The sequence below is a fragment of the Grampus griseus genome, assembly GCF_964374135.1.
Source record: "Grampus griseus genome assembly, chromosome: X".
Lineage (NCBI taxonomy): Eukaryota > Metazoa > Chordata > Mammalia > Artiodactyla > Delphinidae > Grampus > Grampus griseus.
The window spans coordinates 70,689,848-70,712,423 of record NC_138999.1 but is presented as its reverse complement, the minus strand read 5'-3'; the positions used below and the strand labels follow the sequence as shown (position 1 = coordinate 70,712,423).

The 22,576-nt window shown below is 33.9% G+C and overlaps 1 protein-coding gene across 1 annotated transcript; it reads right to left on the bottom strand.

Annotated features, from left to right (window-relative positions):
• Positions 1 to 202: 202 nt before the first annotated feature.
• On the bottom strand, positions 203 to 21,139 carry CYLC1 (cylicin 1; the record flags this gene model as incomplete). The annotated part of the gene is given in 11 exon segments (XM_082646845.1): positions 203 to 623; positions 625 to 735; positions 737 to 1,242; positions 1,246 to 1,325; positions 1,328 to 1,734; positions 5,884 to 5,886; positions 5,888 to 5,957; positions 5,960 to 6,001; positions 9,266 to 9,306; positions 14,471 to 14,524; positions 21,072 to 21,139. Coding segments are annotated over 11 exon segments (1,803 nt in total).
• Positions 21,140 to 22,576: the final 1,437 nt, after the last annotated feature.

The window sequence follows — 22,576 nt, the reverse complement described above, 5'->3', positions numbered from 1 at the left end:
AATATTATTTTTAACTTTTTGACATTTGTTTTGCAAATCTTTTGAGTCCTTTGGAAGTACTCTTCATCTTTCTCATCTGTGAGCCCCAAACTTGTCAGTATTCCAGGAAAATGGAATTATTCTTCAGAGAACATATAAACTCAAAATTTAAAACTATCTTTCATTTTTAATCCAATTTTCTCTAAAAATAAAACAGGAGTAATCATACCAAAGGAGCATATCTTGGTTTTGGAGGTGGAGGAGGATTCTGGCACCCACAGAGACGTTTGGCCTTAGGTGATGGCAGTAAAGTCTCACAAGGAAGTAGTGGTGGTCTTTCTCTTGATGGAGGAACTCTACCTGTACCTACTTTTTTCCCTTTTTCTTTGAATGTAGTCTTTTTGGATGGCATTTTGAAATTTCTCTTTGGTTCCAGTGCTTCCTTCTTTGAAGCTGTAGATGTGGCATCTGATTCATCAACTATCCTTTTAGGCCTAAGTTTATATAGTGACTCTTCAGATTCAGCATCTGAACTTTTCAATGTTTCAGGCTTCTTTAGGTTTTTCTCGGAAGACACATCAGATTCAGCATCACTAGACTCTAGGTCCTTCTTTGCATCCTTCTTTTTTGCATCTTTTTTGAATCTTTCTTAACCTTCTTTTAATCCTCTTGTCCGTCTTTGATTCCCAATCAGACTTGGTTTCAGTAGACTCTTCAGACTTCATTGCAGACTTCCTTTTGTCATCTTTCTTTGAATTTTTTACCCATTTTTGTATCCCCTTCAGATTCAGAATCAGCATCAGTAGACACAACATCCTTCTTGGCATCCTTTTCCTTGTCATCTTTCTTTGAATTTTTCTTTGCATCTTTTGAATCTACAGATTCTTCTGCATCCTTCTGGCCATCTTTTTTGTCATCTTTCTTTGAATCTTTCTTTGCATCCTTTGAGTTTCCAGATTCTGCATCAGTAGACTCTGTGTCCTTCTTTGCACCCTTCTTGCTGTCTTTCATTGCACTTTTCTTATCTTTCTTCTCATCTTTCTTTGCATCTTTTGAATCTTCAGATTCAGCATCAGAGCCCTTCCCCTTTGTATCCTTTTTTGCATCCTTCTTTGGAAGCTTTTTAAAATTATTCTGTGAGTAGTTATTTAACCACATATCAAATTCCATGGGTTCAGCACCAGACTCCTCTAAATACATCATTAAATCCATATTTGAACTACTTTTTGAGCAAATCTCTGATTTGGCATCACGATTGTTCTTTCAGCTCCTATAATACTTCTTTGTACATATGGATTCAAAATCCATCTCCCTGGAATCCTTTGAATATCTCTTATCTTTTTTTTATCCTTTATTGAGACTGACTTAGAACCTTTGGATTCTGGGTTTGCTTCTGAATTGGACTTTGACTTCTTAGATAGTTGACTTTCATGTGATGATTTTGATGGAGTTTTAACTGCTTTATTTCCTCTTTTAGGTTTCTCATTATTTACTGTTTTCTTGGATTCTAAAGTTGTTTTGTGTGGGCCTATAGCTTTCTTGGAAACTTTCTTCAAATTTATTCCTTTTTTGTCATCTTTGGACTTTTTAGATTCTGCCTTTTTAGAATGAGTGATAAGAGTATAAGAATGTCTGAGTGAAGCCTGTCTCCTGATAGTTAAATTAATAGATGACCTTTGAAATGTTTTTCTTAATGAATGTATTATCCATATATGAGCTGGCTTCTGAGCTTCATCTAAATTTCTTTTGTCATGTCTATGAAAAAAATTTGGTTAGAATAATGATGTGTTTTTTGAATTAGTTATATCTTGTTATATTGAAACATAAAAATAGTCTAGCTTTTAGATAACCATCTATTTAAATAGTTTTTTTTTTCCTTTTCAACATTCTATGTGTGTTTGTGTGTGTATGTGAGATAACTCCACTTTGGAAATAAAATAAATTTAAGAGGAACCTTAGAATTTCCTCAGTGATTAATATTAGGATCAGAGCAGGCCCACATGATCCATGACATTTCAGGTCCTGTCCTCACAACTGATAATATGTTCCATTTGGACTCCTACAGGGGAGAGATCTTTTGGAACATTTAATGTACCCCTCAGCCCCAAGTCAGATCAGAAATAAGCTGATGCCCTTGAAGGTTGTTATGATAATTCTTATGATAGGCTACAATTTTATAGACTTCAGGTCTAGCTTGATTTCTACACCTACTTTCAAGGTCTCTGAACAGATTGAAAGCCTAAGATCCCTGCTGTGAAATACTGCCAAAAACAAAGACATAAAATAAAACAAATATTATATACACATTTCTTAGTGTAACAATAGTGTATATTTTTTACTCCAACCCAAACATTTCTCAAATCTGGTTGTCATAGTGGCCACATAGACTAATTTACATTTACTTCTTATACTCCTTCAGCTATCCATTAGGGATATCACCAGTCAGTGAAATTGTTATATGGAATTAAAGGAGGACAATGAAGAGAAGCATGAAACTTTGATCTCTACAGATGTAAAAATGACCATTGAATAAATGCATTGACTGTGACCCTGCTTTGGGAGATACTTTTAAAATATATTTTGATATCTGGGTGACCTCGGTAGGCTAGCTTTTCTTTTTGTTAGTTGATAGAATAACTTCACTTTATAAAAGCAGTAGAAAACGTGAATCTCCAAGTATCTAGTATTTGAATGCCAGATTAAAGAAAATGGAAAGGCCCTGAAACCTCATCAAGATGGGCTCCTCAAGTAGTGAAATTGAGACTGTGATTAAGAATCTTCCAACAAACAAAAGCCCAGGAACAGATGGCTTCACAGGCGAATTCTATCAAACATTTTAGAGAAGAGCAAACACTTATCCTTCTCAAAATCTTCCATAATACAGCAGAGGGAGGAACACTCCCAAACTCATTCTACGAGGCCACCATAACCCTGATATGAAAACCAGACAAAGATGTCACAAAGAAAGAAAACTACAGGTCAATATCACTGACGAACATTGACGGAAATATGCTCAACAAAATACTAGCAAAGAGAATCCAACATCACATTAAAAGGATCATACACCATGATCAAGTGAGGTTTATTCCAGGAATGCAAGGATTTTTTCAATATATGCAAATCAATCAATGTAATACACCATATTAACAAATTGAAAGAGAAAAAACATATGATCATCTCAATAGATGCAAAAAAAGCACTTGACAAAATTCAAAAAACATTTATGATAAAAAACTTCCAGAAAGTAGGCATAAAAGGAACTTACCTCAACATAATAAAGGCCATATATGAAAAACCCACAGCCAATGGTGGTGAAAAACTGAAAACATTTTCAATGGTGAAAAACTGAAAACATTTTCACTAAGATCTGGAACAAGGCAAGATTTTCCTCTCTCAACACTATTATTCAACATAGTTTTGGAAGTTTTAGCCACAGTGATCAGACAAGAAAAAGAAATAAAAGGAATCCAAACTGGAAAAGAAGAAGTAAATCTGTCATTGTTTGCAGATGGCATGATACTAAACATAGAGAATCCTATAGATGCAACCAGGAAACTACTAGAGCTAATCAATGAATTTGGTAAAACAGCAGAATATAAAATTATGCACAGAACTCTCTTGCGTTCCTATACACTAATATTGAAAAATCTGAAAGAGAAATTAAGGAAACACTCATATTTATCATTGTAACAAAAAGAAGAAAAAACCTAGGAATAAACCTACCTAGGGAGAGAAAAGACCTGTATGCAGAAAACTATAAGACCCTGATGAAAGAAATTAAAGATAATACAAACAGATGGAGAGATACACCATGATCTTGGATTGGAAGTATCAACATGTGAAAGTGACTATACTATCGAAAGTAATCTATAGATTCAACGCAACTCTTATCAAACTACCAATGGCAGTTTTCACAGAAAGAAAACAAAATACTTCACAATTTTATGGAAACACAAAAGACCCTGAATAGCCAAAGCAATCTTGAGAGAGAAAAACGGATCTGGAGGAATCAGGCTCCCTGACTTCAGATTATACTGCAAAGCTACAATAATCAACACAGTATGGTACTGGCACAGAAAGAGAAATATAAATCAATGGAACAGGATAGAAAAGCAAGAGTTAAACCCATGCACATATGGTCACCTTATTTTGATAAAGGAGGCAAGAATATGCAGTGGAGAAAAGACAGCGTCTTCAATAAGTGGTGCTGGGAATACAGGACAGCTGCATGTAAAGAATGAAATTAGAATACTCCCTAACACCATACACAAAAATAAACTCAAAATGGATTAAAGACCTAAATGTAAGGCCAGAAACTATCAAACTCTTAGACAAAAACATAGGCAGAACACTCTATGGCATAAAACACAGCAAGATCCTTTTTGACCCATGTCCTAGAAAAGTGGAAATAAAAACAAAAATTAACAAATGGGACCTAATGAAATTTAAAAGCTTTTGCATATCAAAGGAAAACATAAACAAGACAGAAAGACAACCCTCAGAATGGGAGAAAATATTTGCAAGGAAGCAAGTGAGAAAGGATTAAGCTCCAAAATTTACAAGCAGCTCATGCAGCTGAATATAAAAAAAACAAACAACTCAATGCAAAATGGGCAGAAGACCTAAACAGACATTTCTCCAAAGAAGATATACAGATTGCCAACAAACACATGAAAGAATTCTCAACATCATAATCATTAGAGAAATGAAAATCAACACTACAATGAGATATCACCTCACAGTGCTCAGAATGGTGATCATCAAAAAATCTACAAACAATAAATGCTGCTGAGGTTGTGGAGAAAAGGGAACCCTCTTGCACTGTTGTTGGGAACGAAAATTGATACAGTCACTATGTAAAACAGTGTGGAAGTTCCTTAAAAAAGTAAAAATAGAACTAACATACAACCCAGCAATCCCACTACTGGACATATACTCTGAAAAAAACATAATTCAAGAAGAATCATGTACCACAATGTTCATTGCAACACTATTTACAATAGTCAGGACATGGAGCAACCTACATGTCCATCGACAGATGAATCAATAAAGAAGATGTGGAACATATATATAATGGAATATTACTCAGACATAAAAAGAAACGAAATTGAGTTATTTGTAGTGATGTGGATGCACCTAGAGTCTGTCATACAGAGTGAAGTAAACCAGAAAGAGAAAAAAAAATACCATATGCTAACATATATACATGGAATCTAAAAAAAAGAAAAATGGCTCTGCAAAACCTAGGTGCAGGACAGGAATAAAGACACAGACCTGGATAATGGACCTGAGGATACAGGGAGGGGGAAGAGTAAGCTGGGGTAAAGTGAGAGAGTGGCATTGACATATATACACTACCAATTGTAAAATAGATAGCTAGTGGGAAGCAGCTGCATATCACAGGGAGATCACCTCGGTGCTTTGTGACCACCTAGAGGGGTGGGTTATGGAGGGTGGGAGGGAGATGCAAGAGGGAGGAAGTATAAGGATATATGTATATGTATAGCTGATTCACTTTGTTATAAAGCAGAAACTAACACAGCATTGTAAAGCAATTATGCTCCAATAAAGATGTTTAGAAAAAATTGTCTCCTCTTCTAAGACTCAAATTTTATATGTTGTTTTGTGGCCGGTTAAATTTTCCTGATAGATCCCTCCAGTTGCAACATTAGATTCTCCAGCTTACCTAGACTATGAGGTATATAATGCCTTTGAAATTGAGAACCACGTATAAATAAAGTTTAATCTGAAGTAGTTGGAGGCAATCTACTATACAGGGAGTTATAAATTTAGAAATATCTGCTTCCAATTGGTAATAAAATTCAAATTTTATATATATATATATAATTTATATTTATATATTGTCTCATCTTAAATTTCGTAATAAATGACATTAATATTTACAAGAACTGCAGTTTGTGTTTCTGAAGGTCTTAATCTCTTTTTACTACCTGGCTGTGGTTGTTTGGGAAATGTAAAGTGAAGTATTGTTGATTCCATAATTTTCTGCTTGATTCCCTGACTGAAATAAGAGAGAATAATCGACAATTTGCAGTTAATAGCCAGACTTTCATCAGCCCTGAACTATTCTTGAGCAATAAATATATTAAGTTGTCACTCAAAATATAGCTTTCCCCCCTGGAGTTTGTAGTTTATTTCCATATTAGTTAGGAAAGATAAAAACTGATTTCTCCATTTAGCACCAAAATAACTTTAAAATGACATTGGTAATTTTATTTTCTAGATGAAACCAATTTTCACAGTTACATAAATCATAATAATTACAATAATACAATCAAACTGTAAGAAGGGAAAATAGAGAAAAATTCACTGTTTCCATCAAAACATCTCCATCAACTCAACTGTGTTGTTTTTTTTCTTTATGTCATTTTGGTTGGATTGCAGCAAATATAACGTCTTTTTTTATAATCCCAATAATAGCTAGCACAATCCCAAGAATAGTCAGTACAACTCTTGATTCCTTAAACCTAAGTGCATCTTTTAGTTCTCCTCTGACCCCAATGACCTCCCAAGTCACAGAAATTACGGCCATAGACCCAAATGCTACATGAAGGTCTGAAACCCTTATTTAAAGAAAGGACATGAAGCTTGTCTTTTTGCCTTGTTTATGGTTTCCTTTACTGTGCAAAAGCTTTTACGTTTCATTAGGTCCCATTTGTTTATTTTTGTTTTTATTTCCATTTCTCTAGAAGGTGGGTCAAAAAGGATCTTGCTGTGATTTATGTCATAGAGTGTTCAGCTTACGTTTTCCTCTAAGAGTTTGATAGTGTCTGGCCTTACATTGAGGTCTTTAATCCATTTTGAGTTTATTTTTGTGTATGGTGTTAGGGAGTGTTCGAATTTCATTCTTTTACATGTAGCTGTCCAGTTTTCCCAGCACCACTTATTGAAGAGGCTGCCTTTTCTCCACTGTATATTCTTGCCTCCTTTATCAAAGATAAGGTGACCATATGTGTGTGGGTTTATCTCTGGGCTTTCTATCCTGTTCCATTGATCTATATTTCTGCTTTTGTGCCAGTACCATACTGTCTTGATTACTGTAGCTTTGTAGTATAGTCTGATGTCAGGGAGCCTGATTCCTCCAGCTCCATTTTTCTTTCTCAAGATTGTTTTGGCTATTCGGGGTCATTTGTGTTTCCATACAAATTGTGAAAATTTTTTTCTGGTTCTGTGTAAAAAACCAGTGATACTTTGATAGGAATTGCATTGAATCTGTAGATTGATTTGGAGAAAATATTTACAAATGAAGCAACTGACAAAGGATTAATCTCCAAAATTTACAAGCAGCTCATGAAGCTCAATATCAAAAAACAAAGAACCCAATCCAAAAATGGGCAGAAGACCTAAATAGACATTTCTTCAAAGAAGATATACAGATTGCCAACAAACACATGAAAGAATGCTCAACATCGTTAATCATTAGAGAAATGTAAATCAAAACTACAATGAGATATCATCTCACACTGGTCAGTATGACCATCATCAAAAAATCTAGAAACAATAAATGCTGGAGAGGGTGTGGAGAAAAGGGAACCCTTTGTTGGTAGGAATGTAAATTGATACAGCCACTATGAAGAACAATATGGAGTTTCCTTATAAAACTAAAAAGAGAACTACCATCTGACCCAGAAATCCCACTACTGGGTATATACCCTGAGAAAACCATAATTCCAAAAGAGTCATGTACCACAATGTTCTGTGCAGCTCTATTTACAGTAACCAGGGCATGGAAACAGTCTAAGTGTCCATCGACAGATGAATGGATAAAGAAGATGTGGCACATATATACAATGGAATATTACTCAGCCATAGAAAGGAACAAAACTCAGTTATTTGTAGTGAGATGGATGGACCTAAAGTCTGTCATGCAGAGTGAAGTAAGTCAGAAGGAGAAAATCTAATACCGTATGGTAACACATATATAGGGAATCTAAAAAAAAACAAAAAGTTCATGAAGAACCTAGGGGCAAGATGGGAATAAAGACACAGACCTATTAGAGAATTGACTTGAGGACATGGGGAGGGGGAAGAGTAAGCTGGGACAAAGTGAGAGAGCAGTAATGTATATATGGACATATATGCACTACCAAATATAAAATTGATAACTAATGGGAAGCAATTGCATAGCACAGGGAGATCAGCTCGGTGCTTTGTGACCAGCCAGAAGGGTTGGATAGGGAGGGTGGGCAGCAGGGAGACGCAAGAGGGAAGAGATATGGGGATATATACATATGTATAACTGATTCACCTTGTTATAAAGCAGAAACGAACACACCATTGTAAAGCAATTATACTCAGAAAGGGCATGTACACATTTGAGGGCACCAGAATAGAGTGATTAGGAGGATCAAACTATCTGGGAACTATCAAAAGAAGAGGTATTGAGATAATTCAGATACTTCTCCTGGAGATGAGGAGGTTAATGAGAGATGCGATCATTATACTCAAACATTTAAAGAGCTGGTATATACAAGAATGGTAGGAAAAGTAACAATAGGATTGCTGCAACTGCTAACACTTATACAGTGTTTACTATATGCTAGACTATGTTTTAAGCACTTTACATATATCAACTTATTAATCATCACAACCCTTTGAATTAGGTAATATAATTTATAATTGCCTCCATTTTACAGATATAGAAAAATAGAGCACTGAGAGAGGTTAAATTACTTGCCCCAAAATCATAAAGTAAGTAGAAGAGTTAAGATTCAAACACAGATAGTTTGGCTCCAGAATACATGCTCTTAATTACAATGTTAGAGATTTCACCTACATGTTTCATGAGGGAATAACTAGACCAATGGATAAACGTTGTAGCAGTGCAAGTGGATTTCAGCTCAATATATTAAGGAGAACTCTTCTATAGTTGTAGCTTTTCAACACCTGGAATATCCACTTTCATTTTCTGACTATATTTTCCTTCTCTACTTTGAGTTTTGTAATGGTGAATTTTAAAAACAAGAAAACCTTTTGCAAATAAGTTTGATTTTTATAATTAGGAAGAACTAAATATTTCCTTTTAAAATAGCTAGTAGAAACCCACATCAAGTCCAGAAATACTTTAAACGCGCACACACACACACACACACACACACACACACACACACACACACACACCAATATACATGATTCTCTTAAACTTTAGCAAAAATTCAGGGCATTTAAGCTTTATCACATTGAATGGAAGAGACTAGTCATTTTCCATAAAATTATTTTCAAATATAATCTAAATAATATTGAGCTCCAAAGACTAAATCCTTACTTGGTAAGGAATTATCATATGTTCTGATGTTTACTTCTCGTCTGTTAAAAAAAAGAAAATGTTTAATTGAATTTGTATTATGGCTAATAATAATAATGACTATTATTACTAAGATGCCTTTAATAGTAATGCTTTGAGAAATCTTGGAAAGTACTCATTTATTCTGGTAATAATTATACTGTCCATCGAGGATACACACGGTATAATTTATTTTTATTTTTATTGTTTAATTTTTATGGGCTATTTTTAAATTTTTTATGTTTTAAAAAAAATTATTTTATTTATTTTTAAATATTACTTCCTTATTAATTAAGGGGAACAGTAGGTTGTGACCACTGTTAATTCTGAGATTGTACTTATATACACAAATACTTTAGAGCATGATTTTTTGACTGACCTAAGCCATCAAGTTTGTAAAAACAAACAAAAATAGGTCAAAATGATCAAATATATTTATATATGAGTCAAATTTATTTTCATTTCCTAAGTACAGCTTTGGTACCAGCACAAAGCCTGGTCCATATTCATCATTAAATAACTACTGACTTACTTAGAAAGATTTTGGAGACACTGAGTAATAAAAATATCTAGTCCAGTGGTTCTCAACTAGAGGTAAACATGATAATTAACTTGGACATTTTTAAAATGTAAACATGTCTGAGAACTGCTCCTGGACCCATGAAGCAGAATATCTGTATGTGGCTTTATCAAGCCTGTATTTAAAAACTCTCCAAGTTATTTGGAAACTCAGCTGAAGTTAAGAATCACTGCTTTGAATTGTTTTGAAACAGGAAACTTCATAGATTTCTGAAATAGTCAAAGCTTGTGGTTTTGCTTTTACAAAATATAGATCAATTGTCTATTAGTTTGTGTTGAAACCATATTCATTCTATAGAGTAGCTAGAAGATTATATGGCCTGGGAGTTTGGAAATTTAACAGTTTGGAAGTCTGACATGCTGGCTGGATCACTGCTTTCACATCCTGGGAAAAATACTTTGCATCTGCATTGATTTTGACTTATTTCCTACAGTCTAAAGTAATTTTTTTCAAACTTTCTTTTGAGCACAACTCAATAATTGTGATGTGTGTATAATTCATATTCTACTGTAATAATATACCTTATAAATTATATATTAAGATAGAAAAATTTGATATGAAATAAAATATATAAATTAAAATTCTCATATCCTGTCCCTACAATCCAATGGATTGTCCTGCACATGCACCTCACTTTGGAAAACACTAGAAAGGGCAATCAAGGAACAGTGAGAAATGGGAAAATTCTGCCAACATGCTTGTCTTATATAGATGTGGGCTTAGTCTCAAATTATTGGAAATTCAAATATAGTTAAACCTCTGAAAAGTTTTATTCATTTCAAAATATACATTTTTAGTGCTATAAATGATTATGTGTATATTCCTTTGGTACATAGGTGATCCAAATCTGTATCCTGACATAAAGGGAAAAATTAGTAATAGAAGCCAGAAGAGAATGGAAGGGTATATTTAAAATTCTAAAAAAAAAAAAAAAAAAAAAAAACATGCAAATTTAAGATTCTTAACCCAGCAAAATTATTCTTCAAAAATGAACATAACTTGTTTCTCCATTCAACCGATGATAGACATTTAGGTTGCTTCCATCTCCGGGCTATTGGAAATAGAGCTGCAATGAACATTTTGGTACATGACTCTTTTTGAATTACGGTTTTCTCAGGGTATATGCCCAGTAGTGGCATTGCTGGGTTGTATGGTAGTTCTATTTGTAGTATTTTAAGGAACCTCCATATTGTTCTCCATAGTGGCTGTATCAATTTACATTCCCACCAGCAGTGCAAGAGTGTTCCCTTTTCTCCACACTCTCTCCAGCATTTATTGTTTCTAGATTTTTTGATGATGGCCATTCTGACTGGTGTGAGATGAAATCTTATTGTAGCTTTGATTTGCATTTCTCTAATGATTAATGATGTGGAGCATTCTTTCATGTGTTTGTTGGCAATCTGTATATCTTCTTTGGAGAAATATCTATTTAGGTCTTCTGCCCATTTTTGGATTGGGTTGCTTTTTTTTTGTTATTGAGCTGCATGAGCTGCTTGTAAATTTTGGAGATTAATCCTTTGTCAGTTACTTCATTTGCAAATATTTTCTCCCATTCTGAGGGTTGTCTTTCTGTCTTGTTTATGGTTTCCTTTGCTGTGCAAAAGCTTTGCAGTTCCATTAGGTCCCATTTGTTTATTCCTGTTTTTATTTCCATTTCTCTAGGAGGTGGGTCAAAAAGGATCTTGCTGTGATTTATGTCATACAGTGTTCTGCCTATGATTTCCTCTAAGAGTTTGATAGTTTCTGGCCTTACATCTAGGACTTTAATCCATTTTGAGCTTATTTTTGTGTATGGTGTTAGGGAGTGTTCTAATCTCATAGATTAGAATCTCATTTTAAATCTCATTAAAAAAATCTCATTTTACATGTACTTGTCCAGTTTTCCCAGCACCACTTATTGAAGAGGCTGTCTTTTCTCCACTGTATATTCTTGCCTCCTTTATCAAAGATAAGGTGACCATATGTGCATGGATTTATCCCTGGGCTTTCTATCTTGTTCCATTGTTGTACATTTCTGTTTTTGTGCCAGTACCATACTGTCTTGATTACTGTAGCTTTGTAGTATAGTCTGATGTCAGGGAGCGTGATTCCTCCAGCTCCATGTTTAGTTCTCAAGATTGCTCTGGCTATTCGGGGTCTTTTGTGTTTCCATAAATATTGTGAATTTTTTTGTTCTAGTTCTGTGAAAAATGTCAGTGGTAGTTTGATAGGCATTGCATTGAATCTGTAGATTGCTTTGGGTAGTACAGTCATTTTCACAATGTTGATTCTTCCAATCCAAGAACATGGTATATCTCTCCATCTATTTATATCATCTTTAATTTCTTTCATTAGTGTCTTATAATTTTCTGCATACAGGTAAAATAGAATATTACTCAGCTGTTAAAGGAAACGAAATTGAGTTATTTGTAGTGAGGTGGATGGACCTAGAGTTTGTCCTACAGAGTGAAGTAAGTCAGAAAGAGAAAAACAAATACCATATGCTAACACATATATATGGAATCTAAGAAAAAAAATAAGGTCATGAAGAACCTAGGGGTAAGAAGGGAATAAAGACACAGACCTACTACAGCATGGACTTGAGGATATGGGGAGGGGGAACGGTAAGTTCTGACAAAGTGAGAGATTGGCATGGACGTATATACACTACCAAATGTAAAATAGATAGCTAGTGGGAAGCAGCCGCACAGCACAGGGAGATCAGCTAGGTGGTTTGTGACCACCTAGAAGGGTGGGGTAGGGAGGGTGGGAGGGGGGGAGATGAAGAGGGAAAAGATATGCGAACATATGTATATGTATAACTGATTCACTTTGTTATAAAGCAGAAACTAACACATTCTTGTAAAGCAGATATACTCCAATAAAGATGTTAAGAAAAAAAAAGAAGAAGCTTGCATTTCTGGGGAATGGTAAAAATACTAATTTGTGGTAAACATCAATAAATCAAAGGATTATGCTTTCATTTTTAAGCTAACCACAAAAGAATAATGAAAGGCATTTGCATAAAATAATAGAGAAAGAAATGTAAATAAAATGTTTTATTAACATAAAGGGAAGCAATAAAGGAGAAATAACAAAAAATATGGGACAAATAATAAACAAAAAATTAAATATTATATTTAAATCCAAACATAAAGTAACTACATTAAAAGCAAATGGAGTAAGATTAATAAGTTATAGAAATATTCTGTATAACATTGTGCCTATAGTTAACAATACAGTGTTTTACACACAAAAATTGGTAAGAGGATTGTTCTCATGTTAAGAAAAGTATATGGACTAAGTACACCACTTAAAAAATGAAAATGTCACAGGGGATTATAGGAGATACACCAAGAATATAAGGACACATAATGGTTAATTTTTTTTTTAATGGAGAAGGGATACACTGTGCTCACCAATGGATAATAACCTCCAAATGTAAAATAGCTAGCTAGTGGGAAGCAGTCACATGGCACAGGGAGATCAGCTCGGTTCTTTGTGACCAGCTAGAAGGGTGGGATAGGGACGGTGAGAGGGAGGGAGACACAAGAGGGAAGAGATATGGGGATATATGTATATGTATAACTGATTCTCTTTGTTATAAAGCAGAAACTAACACACCATTGTAAAGCAATTATACTCCAATAAAAATGTTAAAAAAAAAAAGCTCATGGAGCTAAACTAATTTAACTAAGTTAACTTTAAGATAAATAAAAATAAATGGGGACATTTTATAATGGTACAAAGCTCAATCCAATAGAAAGATGTAGTAATTCAAGATTTTTATGTACCCACTGACATAGTTTTAAAAAATATAAAACCAAAATTTTAAAAGGAAAAGTCATAATGTGCAAACTGACAATTATAGTTGGAGACTTTGGCATACTCATTTTAATAACTAATAGACCAAGAAGACAAAAATTATCAGTAGAGATATAGAAAATTTGAATAATATAATTAATACAACTTGACATAGTATAAAGACTTTACAGCAAACAACTGCACAATATACATTTTTTTCAAGTTCACATGGAACAGTTAACAAAAGTGACAATAGACTAGGCAATAAGCAAGTCTCAATAAGTATCAAAGTACTGAAATCATATGGTATATGTTTTCTGATCACAGTTGAATAAATCTAGAAATCAGTGACAAAAAAGTACTAAAAAATATCTAACAATTGGAAATTAATAATACAAACTATGGATTAAAGAATAACAAGGGAAACTAAAAAATATTTTGAACATTATTTTGAATAGCATAAAGAAAAATAAAATAGTTAAATATCTGTGGGATATAAAAACTTATTAAAATCTTTATAACTTTCAATTTGTATATTAAAAAGAAGATAGGCTGAAAAATCAATGACTTAAATATCCATTTCATGAAACTAGAAACAAAACATCAGATTGAAGCCAATATATTTAAGAGGAAAAAAATAATAAAGACACCAACAGAAAAAAATGAAAGAAAGCAAAAACTTTATGCCAATATATTTAAAAATTTAGACAAAATAAATAAGTTCCTTAAGAAAGAACACATGTGAAATCTGAAATAAGAGGTAATGGAAAATATGAATTATTGTATGTATATTAAAGACATTGCCTTTATAATTAAAAATGTACTGACATAGAGAATCCCAGGTGTGGATGTCTTCATTGATTAATTTTCCCAAACACCTAAGGAAGAGGTAGTAACAGCTATTCAAAAACTCTTCCAAATAATAGAATAGTGGACTCACTTATCAATTTGTTCTATGAGAAGAGCATAACCTTGATACCAAAGTCTGATGGGGTCATTAATAGGAAAAAAATTTACAGACCTATATCTCTCATAAACATGCCTGAATAGATGCCTGAATCCTTAAACATTTAAACGAATTTAATACATAGAAAGGATATTCTATCACAATCAAATGCGATTTATTTCAGGTTACTTTAACATTTGAAATTCACCACATGAACACATTAAAACAAAGAAGGGAAATTTATATAAACATTTCAATATGCAGATAAAATCTAACACATTCATGGTAAATTTTTTAGCAAACAAGGAATAGAAGAAAACTTCCTTAGCCTGATAAACAAAATGTACAGAAAACTAGAAAAAAATGTTAATACCCAATGGTGAAGCATTAGAAACATTCCCCTTAAGCTCAGGAACAAGAAAAGGATATCTTTTAGTACAACTTCAATGTAACATTTTACTGGGGGGTCCCAGCTAGTGCAATAAGGCAAGAAAAATATAAATAAAAATTCTAAGAATAGAAAAAAAAAGAAATAAAACAGTTAGTATTTACTGGCAGCATGTTTACATAGAAAATCAATAATATCTACAGACACACAATTAGAATTACTAAAAGAATTTAACTAAATTGCTAGATATGAAGATTAAATGTAAAAATCAATTATATTTTTATATACAACAAAACAATTAAAATCATTGTAATAATAACATTTATATATAACATAAATACCAAATACTTAGATATAAATCTAAAAATATATGTGCAATGCCTCTACACTGAAGGGTACAAATCAATATTAAGATAAATTAAAGAGAACATAAGTAAATGGAGGTATATACCATGTTCAGGGTATGGAAGATTCAATATTGTTAGTTTAGCAATTCTTACCAAATTGATACATTGATTCAATGCAATCCCAGTAAAATTTGTTTTGACTTTTTTTGATAACTGACTAGATAATTCTAAATTTTATATGGAAATAAAAGAGGCAAGAATATATAAGACAATTTGAAAGAAAAGCAATAAATGTGAAAGATATATATTACCAAACATCAATATATATACTTATTATAAAGTGACAGCAATTAAGATAATCTAGTATTGGCATGAAAACAAATAACCAACAGAACAGACTAAGAAGTTCAAAAAAAGTGACCTATATAGATATGGTCATATGCACTATCCCAAAGTTGTTATGCATCACAGAAAAATGTTATTTTCAATAAACAGTACTAGTCATTTGGGTATCTTCAAGGGAAAAAATATGATTCTTAACCTGATCTAACATTATACACCCAAGTCAATCCTAGCTATATTGTAGACCTAAAGTTGAAAGGTAAAATAATAAAGTTTCCAGGAGGTAACATAGGAGACTATCTTAATGATAGTGGAATAAACGTTTCTTTAACAGGACACATAATTCCATAACCATAAGGGAATAGAATGACATATTTGGCTTCTGTTATCCGATTGTTATAAACTGTACTACTCTTCCCTTTTACAGTAATGGAAATGTAAAAAAAAAATGAATAGAAGAAAAGACACAGTTCTTTCAATATTTTTCGTGAGAAATGGTATAGTCATGACAATAGTAATAACAATAAATAATATGCTTTTTATGTTTTCATAGTGTTTTGTTGTTTAAAACGTACTTTCAAATATACTATATCATTTAATATAATTGTATAATTTTTATTTGCTTGATTTTTTCTGAAGTGAAATCTTGCTCTCAAAATTCTTTATTTCTTCTCAGTTTATGTATCTCTTACTTTAAATCTACCTTTTATAAAATGCCTTCCTTCTTGTCCTATTGTTTTTGCTCCACTTTTATTTCACTCATTACTTTTCTTGAAATTGTATTCCCTGGTAATTGACTGAGTTAATCCTTCAAATTTGAATAAGAAATTATTATATGGTTTTCATTAATTTATTCACTCAGCTAATAAATATTGAGCACTGTGAAAAGCTGATAAATGACCCTCAAAATATTCATATCCAAATCATTGGAACCTGTGAATGTTGCCTTATATGGAAAAAAGGGACTTTGCATATCTGATTACTTTAAAACCTTGAGATCAGGAAATTATCCAGGAAGGCACTCGATGTAATCACCAGACTTCTTTTACAGAGGGTAACAACAGGGGTAGAGGAGAAGAAGGCAGTCTGGTGGTTAAATCAGAGATTGGAATGATGCACTTCAAAGAAAGAGGGAGGAGACACAAGCCAAAGAATTCAGGTAGTCTTTAGAAGCTAAAAACAGACAAGGAAATGGGTTATCTCCTAAGAGCCTCTAGAAGAAACCAGCCCTGTTAACACCTTGATTTTAGGCTAGTAAAACTGATTTCAGATTTCTGACCTCTAGAACTGTAAGAAAATAAATTTGCAGTTTAATCTACTGATTTTGTGGTAATTTTTCACAGTAATAACAGAAAATTAATACAAATCTTGGTGTCAGTAGTGAGTGCTGCTGTAACAGATACCTAAAAATGTGGATGTGACTTTGTTTTTATTTAAATTTTATTTATTTAATTTTTGGCTGAGTTGCTTAGCATGTGGGATCTTGGTTCCCCAACCAGGGATCAAACCCATGCCCCCCTGCATTGGAAGCACAGACTGTTGACCACTGGACCACCAGGGAAGTCCTCTGGATGTGATTTTTGAACTGGGCAGTGGGCAGAGGCTGGAAGCATTTAGAGAAGCTAGGTTTTTTTCAAGCCTAGATTTGCCTTGAGAAAACTGTTTGTAGTTATATGAATGTTAAAGACTCTGCTGATGAGGACTATAGAAAAAGCAAGGAGCATGATAGAAAAAGCCTATATCACCTTAGAGAATATATAAATTGTTAAATACAGAGTATTGGTTAAACATGGATGTTAAAGGTATTGACGATGAAGGTTCCAAAGGAAGTAAGGAGCACATTAAAGAAAGCTTATATCATCTTAGAGAATACTTATATTGTCATAAACAGAATTTTGGTTGAAATGTGAACATTAAAAGTATGGCAGGTGAATATTTAGCAGGAAGTGAAAAACATGTTATTGGAGACTGAAGGAAAGGAGGTACTTTATATAATTGTTAGAACTTAGGTTAATTGTGTTCTATGGTTATGTGGAAAGCCATTATTGTAAGTGACAAACTTGAATTTTTAGCTGGGGAGATTTTCAAGTAAAGTATTGAAGGTACAACGTGGTTTCTTCTTGCTGTTTTTAGTAATATGTGAAAGGCGAGATATAAGATTGAGGGAATAATTATTAAGAAAAAAGAACCAGGACTTGATAATTGGGAAATTCTCAGCGTATCCAGATTTAAATAGATGCTGAAATTAAGAGGTTCACTGGCAGGAAAGTGTGCTCTGGAGAGAAAACTAAGAGTGTGGCTGGACAAATTTTCCTAGTAAAGAAGAGATTAGGCACATGACTCATGTGTCTACTTAGCCATCTTAGCAAAATACAGAAATAGAGATGAGATTGTACGCGAAAGATATGTGGAGAAGCCTCTTGTCTAATGGCATAAATCCTCATGATATACACAAGAGGCCTACAAGTTTTTTGAGAATGTTATAAAAGCAGAAACACTTCCATCTTGACCCAAAAGGGACAGAAATACAAAAAAATAAATAAAAGGCCATTAAACTGCCAAAATTCTATAGGCAGGAAACAGGCTGACAAAACTATTTAGTTGTAAACATGTACTATCCTTCAAGAAAAAAACAGAGCTGAAGTCCCAGAGGATGTAGCCTGAAGCCACAGTGGATTATTCCCAGGTATTAAACCTAATGGAATTTTCCCAGTTAGATTTAGAAACTTCTTAAGACTGGTGACTCCTTTCTTCCATTCATCTTTGCCCTTTTGGAATGGGAGTGTCTATGATTGTTATCCTATCTTGTCCAACCATTGTATTTTGGGAGCAGAAAATGTGTTTCTAATTTTTCAGCTCAATAGATGGAAAGAAATTTTGCTCCAAGATAGATCATACATAGTATTTCACTTACACCTGATTGTGATGATTTAGAATATGGGATCTTGGAGTTTTCAGCTGGTAAAATTCAGATAAGATTATGGACTTAAATTAATACTGGAATGGACTGATACTTTTGGGGATGTTGTGTTGAGAGCAATGTATTTTGCTTATGGGAAGGACATGCATCTTTGGGGTCCAGGGAAGACTGTGGTAAATTGAATAATAAACCCCAAAGATATCCATTTCCTAATCTCTAGAATTTGTGATTATTACTTTATATAGCAAAAGGGAAGTTGTAGGTATGATAGTTAAGTATCTTGAGTTGGAGAGATCATCATGGATTATCCAGGTGGATCCTAAGTGTAATCACAATAGTTTTTTTAAAGAGAGACTCTGAGGGAGATTTGACTGAAGAAATAGAGGAGACAATATGACAACAGTCACACATCCAAGAAATGCTGGTAGCCACCAAAACTGGAGGAGACACCAAATGAGTTATCCCCTAAAGATTCTGGAAGGACTCAGCCCTGCCAACACCTTGATTTTAGCTCAAAACAACTCATTGTGAACTTCTGCTTTCCAGAGCTATAAGATAATGAACTTATGTCATTTTAATACATTTAGCTTATGGTAATTTGCACATTGGCCATTGGAGACTAATACACAAGGTAAGAGGATTTTACAACAATCTAGATATGAGATCAAGATGATTTAGATTTTGGTGGCACAATTGGTGATGATAAATGACTGAATTCTAGGTATATTTTTTAAGTGGTCGCTATAGGATTTGCTGATATACTGGATTTTAGCTGCTAGAGAAAGAGAACAGTCAAGGATGACACCAAAAATGTGTTGGTGTGTGTGTGTGTGTGTGTGTGTGTGTGTGTGTGTCTGTGTATATTTGAACAACCAAATGAATAGTGGTGCCAATTTTTGAGAAGAAGAATATTTGTTAATGACCATGTTTAGAATGAAGCAATAATTTTGCTTTCATATTGAGTTTGAGATATTAGATATTCCTATGGAGATGTCAATAAGGCAGTTATATATATATATGGCAGTTATATATATATATATATAAATTATAGAAGAGATCTGGTTGGAATAGAGAACTGGAATTCATGAACATATAGATGATATATAAAACCATGGGACTGGTGATATTGTATATTAAACAGTTATAGATAAGAAAGAGAAGAGGTCCAAGGCCTGAGTTTTTGGGTTTCCCAACATTTAAAGATTGGAGAGAAGAAAGAACAGCAATAGAGTCTGAAAAGGAATAACTAGTATGATGGAAGTGATAACAAAAGAGGATAGTAATACAATAACCAAGAGAAAAATAATATAAAAAGGAGGATCAACTGTATCAAATGTTGCTAGTGGATTTTAAAATGTAAAGGTCATTGTTTCCATGGAGTCTAGGGTAGTTTGAGAGAAAGTCTAGGGTAAGTTTGAGTGAAAAGGGAAACTAGTAATAGTGAGTGGACTGGGGATTCGGGTATGAGGGTTGGAGACCTAGTATGGGAAAGTAACTTTTTATGACTTGTCTTTTTGTTCTTTTAAAATTTTCTACCATATATATGTATTAACCATTTTCATTAAAATCTGGTTAAAATAAAGATTGTTTATGGGAGAAAAGGAAGTGGAGATAACTAATACGGAGAATTACTTCAAAAATTTTGCTATATAAAGGTGATAGAAAATGGGGTGGTAACTGAAAGAGGCTGTGTGGTCAAGGGAATATTTTTTAACACTAGGAACTCATTCTGCTTTTTTTTTTTGATATGCTGATGGGAATGATCCTATTGAGAATTAAGAAAAATATGATAGAGTCATGTCAGCAACATGGCTGAATAAGACATCCCTCACTCATACCACATGCTCACCCCCCCGCAACAATAACAATTTATCCATCCACAGACAAAAGTGCCTTTGTAGGAGCCGTGGGATCCAATACAACATGCCAAAGGACCAAGGAATAATCTTGCTCACCTGTGTGTTGGATAACAGGCCTTGGTCCCAGCTGTGGACTCTGCAGTGACCCAAAAACTATCCTCGGCCACTCTCAACTATGGTCCAGGATTCCCTGGAGAACGTTGTCTTAGACAATCAGCCACAGATGAGAAAGCACCTGTGGAAGTCCAGGTTTCCAGGGGAGAGGTTCCAGGCCACATGAGAGCAAAAAAAATACAAATTTGGGTGCTTGGAAAGGGTAAGATCAATAGTTGACTTTACAGGCATCACCCCTTGCCTAGGGCAGCACAGTTCAGGGCCAAAAGAAACCTCCTTGTCCTGTGATTTCTCCCATGGGGAACAGTGAGGTTGTGTAAGTGAGCACCCAGCTTCCTCAGCTGTGTAGAATGCTGCCAAAGAGGATCATTTCTCTCTCACCATATCCAGAGTACTGATTTATGAGCAGCAAGGGTAGAAAGAGGTTGAGAGAAGAGCAGATATGGCCCTCAGAGGGAATTAAAGGGAAGTAAATCCTACTGTGTTGCAAACTACATCAAGAAGCTTACCCACAAGCTGCTGGGATGACTTGCTCATGGATCCCCCCAACTGGCCCACAGGCACCCCAAAATTCCATGTGCCTCACCCATATATACTCCCACCCTGTGGCTGGCTCCCTGTGCATGCCTTTAATGGTGGTGAGAGTGAACTTTGAAAGATGAATAGTGAGCATGCACAGAAAGCTGACATGAATCTGTGAGTCAAGGAGAGACCACAAACATGAGCTTCTGTTCTACCCCTAGGAAAGTAAAAGGGAGACTGTCAGCAGTTGGCCTGATGCACTACAAGATTGAGAGATGGTACACAAGCTTAAGAATTCTGCAATAAAATGGATCAAGAAGTATGGAGCAGGAATAGCCATAGAGGGTCTGAGAAAGCCTCAGAATCCCTAGCAGGGCAGATGGAAGGTATTTATCTCCCAAAGAATGGAGAAAGTCACTGCAACTTCAAATGTGAAGACAGCAAGGCAAAACTTCATGAAAAATGAAAAATCAAGGAAACATGGTACCACAAAAGGATCACAATTATCTTCCAGTAACTAATCACAAAGATATAGAGACTTTTAATTTACCTAATAAAGAATTCAAAATGGCTGTTTTGAGGAGGTACAAGAAAACACAGAAAGACAATTCATTGAAATCAGGAAAACAATACACAAACAAATTGATCAGTTTAACAAAGAGGTAGAAATCATAAAGAAATAAACAGAAATTCTCAAGCTGAAGAACATGGTGAATGAAAAAAAATGCAATAGAGAGCACCAACCAGAATAGATCAAACAGAAGAAAATAATCTATGAATTAGAAGACGGGACCTTTGAAATTATTGAGTCAGAATAGAACAAAGGAAATAAATGAAAAAGACTTAAGAAAGCCTGTGCGATATATGAGATACCATCAAAAGAACAATTTGTTTCTGACTTCAATAGTCAGAAATCTCACAAGCCAGGAGAGAGTGAGATGGTATATTCAAAGTGATGAAAGCAAAAAACAAAAAAAAACAACCAAAAAAACTGCCAACCAAGAATACTTTACCCAGCAAAATTTTCCTTCAGAAATAGAGGAGAGAAAAAATTCCCCAGATTAACAAAATCTGACAGATTTCATTACCACTAGAACTTTCTTACAAGAAATATTGAAAGGAGTTCTTCAAGATGAAATTAAAGGACAATAATTAGTAACATGAAAACATATGCATATATTTAACACATTTGGAAAAGTAGTATATAGTCAAATTCAGAATACTCTAATACTGTAATATGATGATATATTAACCACTACTTAATTGAAGTTGAGTATTTATCAGTGTAAAATAGAATATTACATCAATGACATTTTTTGGTAAGACTGATGGTAACCACAAAACAAAAAACTATAATAGATACACAAAAGATAGAGGAAGTAGAGAATCAAAATATATTACTATGGATAATAATCAGTTTACAAAGGAAGGCAGCAAGAGAGGAAAAAGAAACAAGGGAACTATGAAACAGCCAGAAGGCAATTAATAAGAT